General features: G+C 42.9%; 1 protein-coding gene across 3 annotated transcripts in view; it reads left to right on the top strand.

The window, feature by feature from the left end:
- Positions 1–14,944, top strand: part of TNFAIP8 (TNF alpha induced protein 8) — a 121,827-nt gene that overhangs the window by 72,029 nt on the left and 34,854 nt on the right. Inside the window, exon 1 of one of the 3 annotated variants that reach the window (XM_024743407.1) lies at positions 11,882–12,054. The exons of the other annotated variants lie outside the window; for them this stretch is intronic. Within the exon in view, the coding sequence (XP_024599175.1) occupies positions 11,982–12,054 (73 nt within the window). The 5' untranslated portion in view covers positions 11,882–11,981. Of the gene's footprint in view, positions 1–11,881; positions 12,055–14,944 lie in introns of those variants that run through there. 3 annotated transcript variants of the gene reach the window in all.

Here is a 14,944-nt window from a genome sequence, read left to right as displayed (position 1 = left end):
GTGGGCAGCTTCTGTTGGTACCTTGCTGGCCCTGGAAATTCCATCAACTGAAATGAAATTTTGTTCAATCCATCTTATTCATGGCTCCTAGGACAACTGTGGTGGGTTTGCTAGGGGGCTGGCGAGGTTGCCTCTATAAAGATAAGCACAATCCATTAGTTGAAGCCTAGACTCCAGTGTCTTCTACTGGGGCTGTTTGCATTTGCTCAGCACTCTGTTTATGAGGATGTTAAGAGGAAGTGCCTCCATTCTGTGCATGTTGTAAAACAGAAGGTTTGCAGCTGTCAGAATTATTTTCTTCTTGGCTTTTTATCCGATAGAGTTTTGGATTGTTGTAGATTACCAGCCTCAGTTCTCCAGATGCAATGCAAATTTTCTTGTTTTCTGTCTTTGAAGATAACAGATATTTATGTACACAGTTCCTTGTAACATACTTTTAGGGTAAGGAGAAATTAGGCTTATTCTTACATGTTGTCATAATTCAATATTATGAAATGATTGAATGATTATTTTATTAGTTATATAGTGCCTTCACAGTATCCAGTGTGTTCTACTCTCTAGAAAGGAGAAAAAAAAACCCCACAAGATATAATCTTATGTTCCAAATAGCTTACAAATCTGCCTCAGAAGACAACTAACATCCAGAGTATCAGCTTTAAGTGTGTTAGAAGTTCACAGTGGAAGTTAAGTTCACTGTGGGCTTCAGTAGGCTTTATGGAGGAGTTGAGACCTGAACTAGGCTTTGGGGTTAAAAAAAAAAAAAAAGAGCATAACAGCAGAAAAAATAGACTGCAGCCTGTTCCAACAGTGTGGCTGCACAAGATGTGTCATAAGGTTTGTTTCCAGTAATTTCCAGTTAATGGAAACAATTGTCAAAGTTTCTGAATGATTACTTGCTTTTCAAATCATTCATGTGTACTTGTGTATGGAGTGGGGAGCAGTCACGATTTTGCCACTAGTAGCGTCATTTACACTCACTTGCATTGCCAGCGCTTTCTTTGGGAGAGAGAGGTTGTTGTTCCAGCTGGCATCCTGGGCACCTGGCCCATAGCCTGCTTAGCTCAGCTGCTTTCGTGTGTGCAGGGACTGTGGCAGGTACAAATCATTGTATTTCTAGCCTCAGTGGGCATTTGAATTTTCAACCTGTGGTCTCATTTAAGGGAAATCAGTTTGAATCTGTTAGATAATACCAGCTAGCGATGATAGTTAGACTAATAGCTGTGGGAACGGAGGGGAAAAAGGCCTATTCGGGAAACACTTTGACTGTGGGACTTAGATTAGAAATAAGGGGACACAAAGCAGCCTAAGTCAATGATAATCATAAGTATCTAGCCATCATTGCCCGAGTAAGAACGAATTTAATATTATGAAGAAAACCAAGATGCTGGGGGTGGGGGAGGGATCTATCTGTGCCTTCAAGTATAAGGATACTCCCTAGGTGAGTGTCCCTCCAAGGTGAGCCTAAGGAACCTTCCAAGCAGACTTGTCCTAAGGGCAGCTGGAAACATATAGGCCGGAGCAAAGGTTCCCAACATCTTTACTCATGGAACCCTTAGTGTCTCAGTAATTTTTTCATATTATTTCTAGGATACAAGAAGTACCTAGCAGTTTCACTTATGAAGTGCTTAGGTCCCAATAACTTAATAAGTAGTTATGTACTATTAACTTTGTAGCCATGTGAAAAAATAATACACATAAATTGAAAGGTTAAAAAATAATGTTTTTATTTCATTCTTCACCAGTTACTTACTAATGGAATGGGTGCATCTGTTGGGCCTTGCATGTTTCAGTCAGGATCCAATCAGGAGATAAAGCACATGATAATTTGAACAGGAAAGTTTAATATAAAGAAATATTCACTAGCAAACAGTATGGCGGCTCCTAAAAACTTAAAAGTAGAATTACCATATGATCTAGCAATTCCACTTCTGGGTATATACCCAAAAGAGTTGAAAACAGGGACTTGAACATGTATTTGTATACTTATGTTTACAGCAGCATTATTCATGATAGCCAAAACGTAGAGGCAACCCAAATGTCCATTGATGGAGGAAGGGAAGAAACAAAATGTAGTATATACACACAGTGGAATATCATTCAGCTTTAAAAAGGAAGGAAATTCTGATACATGCTCCAACATGGATGAACCTTGAGGTCGTTAACTAAGTGAAATAAACCAGTCACAAAAAAGACAAATACTGAGTAATTCCACGTACATGAAGTACTTAGAGTAGTCAGATTCAGAGAGAGAGTGTAGGATGGTGGTTGCCAGGGGCTGAGGGGAGGGAAGAATGGAGAGTTAGTGTTAATGAGTATAGCGTTTCAGTTTTGCAAGATGGAAAGAGTTCTGGAGATGGATGGTGGTGAGGCTTACACAACAATGTATGTGTGCTTAATACTACTGAGCTGTACACTTAAAAACGTCTAAGATGGTGCATTTTATGTGATGTGCATCTCACCACAATTGAAAACAGTAATAAGAAAGAAAAAAATGTTTTAAAGAAATATTCATTTTGATGAGGGTTGGCTGTTAGGAAGTAAAGAGAATTCTGAAGAACAGAGGAATAACAAATATAAAGAGCAGCCTCTTCCCCTGGGTTTGAAACAAGGCACCGAACCCAAACTTGCTCTCTCTTCTACTGTGGACCTTATTGGGGAGAGGATGGCTAGCCTTGGCACCTTGGATGGCAGAGAAGTCACAGTAGCGCTGTGCTGGTAGAACTTGCTGGAAATCCATCCTCTAGGATGCCGAGGAAATCTGTTCATGGGGAGGTTTCCCACTGGAGGGGCTCTGCTACAAAACCACCTAAGGGGGACGCCAGCAGAAGCTGCTGGAGGCTGGTTGGTGCTGACCACCATGTACAGCAGGGGCCAGTTGCTGAAGAAGGTGCCTGCATTGCAGGAACTGGGGGCTGGAGAAGCCACGTATGCTTGTGGCAGCTTGCAGCAAGAGCACACCAGAACCAGGCAATAAAAGTTCCTCTTCCTGTAATGTCTCTCCATGGCACTCCACTGACAAAGCTTAGGGTAGAACCAGCTGGCAAGAGAAAAAATATGTAAAGTTCCATCTTTATTTTTGCAGAGGGTGAATTGGAGCTGTGAGGCAATAAATTGATCACTGGCCACCTCACAACGTCTTAAACCTTGAAATCAGATTGTATTCCACTATCCTAATTTCCTGTTTCACGTTACTTTTCACATAATATTTGCTTTTTAGTACAGCAACTGCCTACAACCCAGCTTTGCAAAGTAATGCTCTCATCCAAAGAAATATAACAGTCTAATGTTACACTGTGAACTGGCTTGAACTACTAGTTCACGCAGTGTCTGAGAGATGTTGAATAATGCTATGTCTTCCTCAAAAATTTAAACACCCCCTCGAGTTTGCTGTAGTGCTCTCAGGCACCATGGCACACGATTTGAGGATATCAGGGCTCAAATTGTGAGTCTCTTTCACCAACTCTGACCACATCATCCTAACCTACGAGAATCTAAGGTACCGATTTGGTTAAGAGTACAGAAGGGTCAGGTGTAATGTAAAAATTGTATAGGGTCAATATTGTTTCTGAAAATCTTTTAGGAAGTTACCAGATTGGAGAATAACATACCATCTTCCAGTAAGTATAGGACTTATTGTAAGTGTTTCCTCCAGCATTGGAACAAGTTCCTGTTTCTTTTGGACTAGATTGGATAGTTGCCTTGTCTTTAGAGGTACTTTGACATAAAAAAAAACATGCATAGCCTTAACCACGACATTCAACATCGGTGTATGAGACGCCCCCAGTGTGAGAGGCAATGCAGAGACAAGGGTCAGAGAGGGACCAACAAAGCCCCAGCTCCATCTCATGCTTACTCTTCAGCATAAAATCATTTCATGGTGGCTAATGCACCATTTAGGTTATTATTTTTCTCTCTCTTTCTGTCTGTTTTGGGCTGATGGTACATAACTGAATTTGAGAAAGTTGAATGGCATGCGATGGGACTTTGCTGAATTCAGTAGTAAAAATTGAAATAGTTTTCAAATTTAAAAAGTTAGTGATTTGTAGCTTTCTTGTTTCTACGAGGAAACGAATGGACTTAATGAGACCTTTTTTAGGTAGGTAGGCAGGTATACTGTTCATGTCACCACTTTCCCAGAAAATACATTCATTTTGGTAATGTTTACAATTTTGTGAATCATAACTGTTACATATTTCTATAGCTCTTTAAGGAGAAACTGAATAACTTAAGTTTTGTAATCTGACCTATTCAAAAGGAAAAACTTCTGATCCATGCCTTTCAGTGCTACCTGCAAAACAGCCTCCCTTTTCCTCCTGAAACGCTGTTTGGATAAGTTCTGCTTTGGTTCACATTTTCATCACCTGCTGAGTTTGTCTGCTGAGTTTCAGCCTTGGCTACTTTCACCTGGCAAGCCTGTCTAGCCCTGTAGCTTCACCTCCCAGCGTTTTCTGTCTCTTAAACAGTGACGAGTTGGCACGAATATTAACTTAATAGAGAATCTACCCATGTCAGAAACTCAATGTTAAAATCCAAATATGACAACTTGGAATGGATTAGACTTTCAAACAAACAGATCTCAGACCAGGAGTCTATGGTCCAAATTCCACATATGAGCACTACTTCTGTTTTCTTATGGATTTCAAAAGTTTGGTCAGAAACCCCGATAAAGATCTTAACGGCTCAGATGTGATCAAGTAGGGACACTACCCAACCTGTCTTGGCATCCTTTTCTACCCCCTTAGAATGAACACACGGAAGAGAAAGAGATTGTCACTGCTGCCGCCTCAAGCAAAGCTGCTTGCTTCTGAATACTTCATGATAATCAATAGCAGATGTGTGGCCAGCCCTGGAAAGTTGCATAACTGTCTCACATTGCGTTCTACTGCAATTACTAGCCAATATGAGGGGGTCTCCAGTAGGCTGTTGAAAAAGAAAATTCAGTTAAAAAAATCTTTGTTTATCTCCTCATAAAATTATTTCCTTGCAGTAAGCAGTATAGGTAGTGGTTAGAGTGGAAGTAGTTTGAATATTACTGCCCTTAAACTTGAATTTCAGTTCATTATAAGGAGGAACTTTCTAATGATTAGAGAGGAAGTGGGACCCTGTTAAAGGAGTGAGTCTCTGTTAATAGAAGTAATCAAGGAGATTCTGGATGAATGCTCGCTGCCTGTGACGTGTCTAGGAGAGTGCTTCACAGCCAGGTAGAGGATTAGAGTAAATGACCTCTAAGGTCAATTCCAAGCCTGAGTTTCTGTGACTATGATCACTGATCATGTTTTCCTCCTGCTCCTTTTCTGAAGATAAGCCAGGGATGCATAGGTCAGGTGTGGCACGGCCTCCTGGGTCCAGTCTCAGCCCTGCCTCTTTTCTTCCTGGTGAATCCCTTCTGTAGCCCCTCTCAGGTTATCCCGTGTTGACCCCATTAACCTGGGCACAGTGAGGTTCGGCCCTTTTATTTTCACTTTCCATCGCTGGACCACACACATTAAATTGCCACACCTATCTGGAACTTCTGTAGGGCCAGCATCTAGGGCTTCCAAATAGATGCTCCACAACCTAAAATAATCTGGCCTTATTCGTGAAAGTATTTGCAACAGTGATGAGGGGGACTTCATAATTTTCAGTGCTTCGTCACATTCTTGACTCATATTTTTATTGTTGCTACCTTGTGAAATAAGTGGCATTATCCCCATTTTACAGATGTGCAAACCGACGCTCAGAGAGCTTAAATGGCTTGCTGATTTTTAGAAGAAAAGTGATAGAAGAATGAATAGAAAAATAAAGTCCTAATGTAAATGAGGCAGTGCTTACTGAGTTTGTGGTAATTAGGCCCAGTTCTCCCACACTGAGTCTGGTGTTCTCTTCTCTGCTCCTGGCAGCCTCACATCCAAGGAGGTTTAGTCAGGGTCCTGAGTGAACTTTTACTTTAAAAAAGAAAAAAAAGAGCTTCCCTGGTGGCGCAGTGGTTGAGAGTCCGCCTGCTGATGCAGGGGACACGGGTTCATGCCCCGGTCCAGGAGGATCCCACATGCCGCGGAGCGGCTGGGCCCTGTGAGCCATGGCCGCTGAGCCTGTGCGTCCAGAGCCTGTGCTCCGCAACGGGAGAGGCCACAACAGTGAGAGGCCCCCGTACCACAAAAACAAAACAAAACAAAAAGACCTGTAGTTTCATGTGGCTGAATAAATAGGCGCTATTAAACTTATGGTTTATTTAAAGCATTGAATATCAGGAATGGAATAGCTTTGATTTGAGGCTGTGATCTAAGCATTTGAACAGAGTGATTTGAGCATTCCATCCTAGAATCATGACCAGCTCAAACTTTCTGAGAATCTTCCAGTATAGCAATCTTTGAATTATTCTTCTGCAAAATAAAGGACTTGAATTTTACGTGAGTAGTTTAATAGAGTGAGAAAGTCTGGATATAGGAGACAGGAGGCCTGGTTTGCATTTACTGTAGTCTCAAAAACATTATTACTTAGTTTTGTGACCTTGAGCAAATTTTATAACCTCCCTTTCTTTATTTACATATCTGTAAAATAAGTATAGTGACCCAAGGGAACTAACTGAGAAGTCTGAATAAAACATATATAAATGCAAGGCATCATAGCTAAGTATTACAAAAGAAAGACCCAAAGACATAAATTCTTCAGATAGTATTTTCGGACCTGATTTTGAGTGTGTGTGTGTGTGTGTGTTTCATCATCTGCTAAAAGTTTTTAGCAAGGAAGATTTCTTAGGAGAGAAATAAAAGCAAACACTGATAGTCTAGGAAATAAAAGCAAACACTGATAGTCTAGGAAATAAAAGCAAACACTGATAATCTAGGAAACAAGTGTCTCCCAGATGTATTGTTGTCTCCCTGTGTGCGCTCACTTCAGATGTCAGCACTTCTTCCCATTCCCTCAGAATTAACCACTCACACCCAGAGCATTAGTGAGCCTGGAGGATACACTGAAAATGCCATAGGGAAGAATGAGGAGAGGGTTTACCCAGAACAAACTTCAGACTCCCAGGCAGGGCCCTGGGAGGCAGCTTTCCCCATCCTCCATCTCCACACTTATCCTCAGCCTTCTTCCTTGATTCACAGCAGTTCTGTCCCTGCCTCCCAATCTCCTCCACCTCATCCCAGTACCAGCAGTGCATAAGCAGGAGGCCACTTGAGGCTCAGGGCTTGGCCTCCTGAGAAGGTGTGTAAGGAACCTCCACTGTCATTTGCAGGGCCCTTTCTCCACTTTTGGTAAATAAAACTTTCTTAAGGAAGAAGAGTGAGATCACCTGGGCCAGGCAGGGGCTCTGGTGAGACACCCATTTAGCCCCCCCCTCTTTTGGAAGGTTAAATACAAGAGAATGTCTGAGGAGAAGAAGGATGCAAAGCCTGCAGCCCTAACCAGGTAAAACCAAGAACACAGATCCTTCTGTGAGGAGAGGGATTGAAAGCCAACTTCATACATAGATCATGAAAGCCTTTAAAGACTCTCAAGGGTGTAGACATAAATAACAGAAGAAAAGGCAAGGAAAGCCTCAAAGTTAAATTCTCACCCCTGTGGCCCCTCCCGTCGCGGAGCACAGGCTCCAGAAGCGCAGGCCCAGCGGTCGTGGCCTACGGGCCCAGCCGCTCCGCAGCATGCGGGATCCTCCCGGACCAGAGCACGAACCCGCATCCCCTGCATGGGCAGGCGGACTCTCAACCACTGCGCCACCAGGGAAGCCCAGCAAGCCACTTTTTATACCAAGTAAACAACTCTTTTTTTCCCCCTGACCTAAAATGTTGTTTATACAGATTCAACCTCTTGTCAGCAGGGTAGAAATAAAAATATTGATGGAATGACCATTTCTGTAGCATGGTATTCTTATGACCTAGAAGCCGTTAAGTCTATAACAAATTGACAGAGATGCTTAGTCTTTTTCACTGCAGAGAACTTACAACATTCTTGAATGGGAGCAGAGTATGTGGTACCTCCTGAATGAACTGTACCTTCTCTTCCCAATTCTGCTGGCTTCTCTTCTGTGTAAATCTGAACACTTGCTGCCCTCCCCTGTTCTTAGCAGACATCTGGGCCACTGTAAGCAAAAGGTCCAAAGCCCAGGCATTTTCCCAACAGCTTTATTGAGGTATAATTTAAGAGGAGATGTTTCTGCTGTTCTGTATAAAGTTCAGTTGAGAGGTGGTGTTAATAAACCTTCCTTAGAGCCAAGATCACTTGGAAGGTTGAACTCTTTAAGTCTCTGGTCAAAATTACCAAAATTATGCCAGTAAGCTCCATGTGAGCAGAGCCCTTTTACATGTGACACATGTAAATATTCGATAATGACTGACTGAATGAAAAAAAACCAAACAAAAAAACAGAATCTTAGCCAGCACTGTAACTCTCCCGTCTTGATACAGAAGGTGGGAGAGCCACTGTTGGACGTGGGTAGAAGTTCAACATAGTATTTAAAAGCAGTTTGGTATTAAATGAGAAGTGCTGCTAACTTCGTTGCTATTTTGTATCAGGTGGTCTGTAAGAGATTGTTGTTGTGACTTCAGAGCGTATTCCAAGCCACACTAAGAGGTTGTGGAGTGTTTCTTAAACACACAGAAGTGAACAGGTTGCACTTACACCAGACAACAAATCATTATGACGTACTGGAGCATATTTACTAGGGCCAAAAAGTAATCTCCTTTTGAAAACAGAGCAAAATCAAGACGAAGTGACTGACTTAGTATCTGTCTGTTACCGTAGACAACCAGGGAAACCCCAGAGAATCAGCTGCCCTTTGTCACCATTCTTTGGTGGGAGGGGGGCAGCGTAGCTTAAAGTTGTACAGGTGACTGAGGCGCATCCTTATCCACACAATATCTCTTTTTTCTTATTCAGTGAATATTTATTGAATAGATACTATTTTTAGGCTAGTATACAGAGAGTGTTGTGGAAAAAATAAACATAGAAACCCTTGGGTAGTTTTTTTGATGATTTCATAGAACACATACAAAATATACACACCATTTAAACCGACATCCTCCTGTCATATATTATACAGTTGTAGTTCAGAGGAGTGAAATAAGAAGTTGGAAAGAGCTAATTAGAGGCAGACACTGAACTAATACCTTATTTTACTAACACAGTCAGCTGGTTTCTTCTTTTAGGCGGTTAAGGAGATTTAGATAAATTTACAGTTAACCACAAAACAAAGAAATAAATGCTTACAAACAGTGAAACACACTTCTGTAGAACTTCTGAGAAGGACATGGACACTTTCATATGGAGAGGTCCTAGAATATCTGGAATTTTGGATCCTAAAGAAGAGTGGTTTTTTTTGGGGAGTGGGGTCGGCGGGGGAGGGTAGGACAAGATGGAGAGAGGCTATGATACAATCTTTTAAAATAGACTGAGCATGCCTTGCACTTGAGCTATATCAGGACATTGTTCCCCAAGGTGACTTCTGGACTGCATTTAAATACAAAAGTTTTTTTGCCAGGTTTCCTGAGGATCCCAGCGAAAGTTCAAAGATCAACCTAGCTGCTAAAACGACTCTAAATTGAATTAGGAGGCTGACACAGCAGCGCTTGAACTGCTCGTTCAGCAGTTGTTCTCCTCGGCTAAACTGAGTGGAGCTGAAGGCCTTTTTGTGAACCCAGTGTAAAACAAGTCTGACATTAGGATGTGTACTTTTAACACACCTTATGTGGTTTGTACATAATTGGACTTGCAGGAGGACATTTCGTAAATCATTCTTATGGGGGCACTTTCTGAAGGAAGAAGGTAAAAGTGAGTCCTTCCTGTGGCTGATGGGGCCTGGACTTTGGGTTGCGTGAATCTGCGTAATCAACACCTTGAAAAGGTGTTGCATCTTACTCCAATTATAGATGAATGGGAACTATCTTTATGTAGTTCACAGCCCTGGTGAGATCCTGCAGGGCTCCTGGCTGACATCCGTGGAAGTCTGGGCTGCCATGGGGGAGGGCAAGGACAGATGGCTCTTGTGGGGTGAGGTGGGGAGGCTTCCAGAATGATTCCTTGGATGAGACAGGAAAGGTCGCTTCTGACCGGTAAGGGAGCTTTTCTTTGGGTTCAGAATGACCTTCATATCTCCTCCGTAAGTCTGAAGTTACAGAGTGAAGGTATGCATCCTAGCAGCTCAGGATGTGTGGCAGGGGGGACCTCGCATTTAACTGCGATTTTTGGAAGGGTGCAGCCTGTTACCCTTTTGGTGGTGAGGTCAGTTTCCGGGAGGCTCCACAATACTGATATTTTCCAGATGTTTCTCCTCTTTTCTCCTTTCTGACTGGCTATGTCTTCCTCTCATCATCCTGCCCTTTTAGTAGAATTGAGATAAAATTCTTCTTGGTGTCTTAAGCATGTTAGAATCACTCAGCAGTAGGAACTGATTTAATATCTAGGTCTTATATTAATATTTATAATAGCCTTCGCTGCTTGTGAACAGCATAAACACTTCTTTTCTGTTCAAACCCAATACTGAAATAAAACCCAAGAATATCTTTTACAAAAATTTACTTTTAATAGTGGTGGTAGTTTGTAATAATCTGTGTAGGATTTTATGGTTTTCATATCACTTATATTACCTTCTTCAATACCAAACATAAATTTGTGAAGTAAATAAAATTGATTAATCCTCATTTTCCAGATGAGGAAGGGGAAGCCCAGAGAAGTTAAATAATTTGCTCAAGGTCATACAAATAATAAATGGCAGAACTAAATCTTAATTCAGATTCTTTATATCTGTTGTATATTCTTTTCATTAAATTTACTATAGGGCCTCTCTTCTTGTTTTTTGCCCATATTTAAAAAAAAAAAGGGAAATGAAGAAAAAGAAAGCAGCTGGAAAATATATTTATTAAAAGAATGTAACTTTTCTCACAGTTTCCTATTGGATCTTTCAGGTATGTTATTTGAGGACCTGTTGCCTTAGATTGGTAATAAAACTAATGCTCTGCAAAATACCTCATTAAGACAGGTATGTCGGTGGCAGCTCTGGTCTCCCATTCTCCGAAGGAAAAATTAAGGTTTCACAAAGCTAAGACGTCTTTCTCTCAGCCGCCGGTTGTAGGAGCTTGTGGACCCGACCAGGGGGCAGAATTGAGATCTGTCCTCCAGGCTCTCCAGCCTCTTTATTCTATCAGCATTTCAAAAGCCTGACTACCTCCCCACCCACGCCTCCTCTTTCGGCTTTTTGGAAGGAATTTATCCCTGGTAGTTGCTATTAGCGCGGGGAGGGAATTGCCCCCTCTGTCTGGAGGATGGCCCTTGCGTAACTGCAGAGGAGTTAGTTCTCCCGGGTTGGGGTTTGAGTAGGAATGCTCGCCCGGGTTATACGGAATGAGAAAGCCGCCTTGTCTACTTTTCCTGCGCAAAGGTAAGGGGCGGAGGCTACACCCCACTTTCTGATAAAGGCCCCCCTCTTGGGCTTGTGAAGCAGGTACCTTCCAGGCACATGGATCAATATCCACGTTACTTTCCTACAAAAATAACGTGTAAAACCGAACAGCTTTAAAATCCTTCATTTTGGACGTATAAAACCCCAAGACACAGAAAGTTAAATGGGCGTCGAAAAATGTAACCTAAAGATGGAGAAGCATTCTTTGGACTGCCTATGCGTTTATGCCTTATGTAAAACAGCAGCGCGCGCCGAGATTGGTCTTTTTTCTTCCCTGCACATTGATTTACCAGGCATGGCCCGTCCGGGGTCCTGGCGGCCGGCACCCCTCTGCCCGGCCCCTCCACAAAGTCAGCCCCACCTGCGTGCGCCCGGCCACCAGCCGCCAGGTCGCCGGCGACGGGCTGGGGCGCGCGCCCCGGGGGCGGACTCCCGCCGCCCAGCTGAGACGCGATTCGTCACTCTTGCAGAACTTTCCCCCTGAAAATCCCTGCACAAGAACCAGCCCTCCCGCCCCGCGGAGGTTTTGATTTTAGTGGCTTTCCTTCCTTTTATTTTCCGTCGTGTGCGGGTTTGGGCTGCCGAGCAAATTTGCAGCTCGTCCATGTCAGCGTCAGTCGCTTCTGCCACCGCTTATCCTGACACCATGCACTCCGAAGCCGAAGAATCGAAGGAAGGTACGAGTTTGATTTTGCTGGGGGGCCCCGCCAGATTCTGCGGAGGAATGTGGAAGTAGGGCGGAGTAGGGGAGCAGATGGGAATTTAAAAGTGCGCGATGGGAATTTAAAATTGCGCGATGGGTACTTTGTCCGCTCTCCCTGCGCCTTCGCTGCTCAGAGCCGAATGTGCCGAATCCTGGACCCTTCTCACCCCGCGGCTGTTCAAAGGGGAGGGGAGGAAGAGTCGGACCTAGCTCAGCCAGCCCACTAAAAGCTGCTTTCTAGATTTCTCTGGAAACGAAACAGCCCCAGTATTGACTCCAAGAACGCAAAATGTACTTGGAAGAGCGCTGCCTGCCTGCATCAGGACAGCCGAAAGCCGGATCCCCTGGAAGAGCCTTAAGAGTCAAGGGTTTCTTGAAAAAGGGGTTCAGAAATTGGAAACGTGGTGTGTTTCCGGCTAAAAGGGGAAGCTGCGTGGTGGGGGAGGGGGGAGAAGTGAAAGATCTTTATTTGGGGAATAGGTTGGTTTTTTGTTTTAATTTTCTTGTTGGCTGTTCAGCAGTGAATTTATTTTGTTGGAGGCTTTAAGGGGGCTGAGAGATGAGGGAGGCCTTGTGCAGCTTGAAACTGAGGAGAGTTTGTCTGTTTCCAACTTTGCCAAAGCAGAGGGTTTCATTTACTCCTAACAGAGAGCGGGTGACAGGGCTGGAAAAGCTCCAACCAAAACACAATTATACGCTGCTGTTAGTTCGGGGAGTTTATTTGTGTGTGAGTGTTTGTATGCTTTGTTTCCTGAAACTTTATGTATACAAAAGTCCTCTTGTAAGTTGAGGTAGGAGTAGGGATAGTTGGGGGACTGTTCAAGATTGTGAAATTTCTTTTCTTTTCAAGTAGCCTCTTGGGAAACTGGTAAATTTCAAGTCAATCACAGCAGCTCTGGGAGCATGAGGAACAGAAAGGAGCCCCATCGTTTCCCCATTTGGTAGATACCAGTCAGGGAGAGCCTTTGAAACGTGTCTTCTTCTTATACTGAGTCCCATCCCCAAAGTAAAGCCCTGAGTTTCAAGATGTAGTCTGTGTGGGCTGACGTCTACTTTATTATGCTGTGTGAAGGAAGCAGTCAATAAAAACAAGCTTGTTTAATAGAACTATGGGGCTGGTGTGAATGAAAAATGACAGCCAGGAGCATTGTTTTTCAGCTTGATGTGGAGTTTGGGGGGTTAATGTTTCCTTGCTGCTGCGGAGTCTGTCCTGATGGAGCTTTGTGCTGATGAGGGCTTTTCTGTTCTGTCTTTTAGACAGCAATTTACATAAGTCACAAGTAGTCGGAGGCAAATAGGAAACGGGCTGAGCGAATCCAGTGGTGAACTTTTCTATGAATTACGAGTAGCACTTACATTGGTATGTTTCTCCCAGGCCTGTTTTTTTCTTTTGAAAAAAAGGGAGTGGGGAGAAAGTGGAAAACAGTATCCCAAAGCATATGATACATTCTTCTAACAGCACCCACATTCTTCTCTCCTTCCCAGCTCACCCATTGCAAGCCTGAAAACTGGAGTGTGAAGAGGTCTTTTAATGTGCACCCCACCTTGTTCCTTACCTTATCCCTCCATTTGCCATCATTTACATTCTACAGATCTGTAGGAAATTATCCTGCCTCTGCTTTTTACAGAAAGCTCAGAATGTTTCTTTTAAAATAATGAGGTGCTAGAGTTTTAAATTGATGGCAGTTAGGGTAGGACATGGAATAACTCTTGAGGGAGATTGAATAAATACTTCATTAACAAATGGAATCATGGTAGCTTCTGCCTGGAAATAAAGGATGAGTGTCTGTGTATATATGTGTGTTTTGTGTGTAGTGTGTGTGTGTGTGTGTCCCTGGCAGCAAGACTGGTTGTTGGCTGTGATCTAGAACCCTCCATTTAGCTACCACCACTCAGAAAGGAACAATGCTGTTTAAATAGCTCCAGTTATCTTTATTCTCTGTCCTTACTAATCCTGTCCCCTCTCCTTAGCTTTTTTTTTCTCCTTGTGGACTTAATGTGTCCCGTTTGGTATGAGATCACCACAAACTCTTCACAATGTCTGCGTTACAAGAAAACTGCCATTGGATGCTTCATGCCTGATTTGCTGTAATGAGAGATACTTTTAAGTCATTATTCTGAACCACAGTTTGAGACTAGTATACTTTGTTTGGAGTTGAATCTGAAAAAAATATCAAGTCGGATTCAGAAATCCTTGGAGGCCAACATATTTGTGTATGTGAGTGAATGTAGAAGCAAATGACTGGGGATATTGTTAAGCCATCATAGCTTAGGACGTACTTGACTCTGTGCCAGGAGTGCTGAACCTCCATCCTCGGTCAATAGCCACCTCCTAAAGAATTGATTTAATTTTGCCTTACAAATGAATGGGTGATTGTGCTTGAGTATTAAACAGAGAAAAAAACCCCAGACCTCACTTTATTAAAAGGTGAATGAGTTTAAGATATCCAGACATAATATGAATAGGAAAGCAAGAGAAAGGAAGGAAGAAGCCTACTTTATTAAATTAGGGAAGGCCATTGAAAGAAGGATATCAACAGTTTCCAGTGGATGGAGGCTTCCTGAGGAGATGGGTTGATGGCCATATTTTTGGCATTTAATTGATTCCTGTTGAGTAAATTACTTAATTATAAAGTAGGGAAAATGAATGGCAGTTAAGATCTCAGAAGCTCTTTCTAGTGTCAGGCATCAAGGAATCTGGGGCTCCTCTGTCCTGGTTATTGAAGCTTTGGTACCAGAAAGCAAGGAAGCCGTTATTAAGGAGGGGTTGCTTTGGGAGGGTTGAGCTGTGAGTGAGCCCAGGTCCTCCTCTCTTGCCCATAATAGCACTTCCTGCCACCACCTCTCTCATGCCTCACCAGGCC

The sequence above is a fragment of the Neophocaena asiaeorientalis genome, unplaced genomic scaffold, assembly GCF_003031525.2.
Source record: "Neophocaena asiaeorientalis asiaeorientalis breed wild unplaced genomic scaffold, Neophocaena_asiaeorientalis_V1.1 scaffold26, whole genome shotgun sequence".
Classification (NCBI taxonomy): Eukaryota; Metazoa; Chordata; class Mammalia; order Artiodactyla; family Phocoenidae; genus Neophocaena; species Neophocaena asiaeorientalis.
The sequence above is the reverse complement of the archived record's forward strand: the minus strand, read 5'-3'. Positions and strand labels throughout refer to the sequence as shown.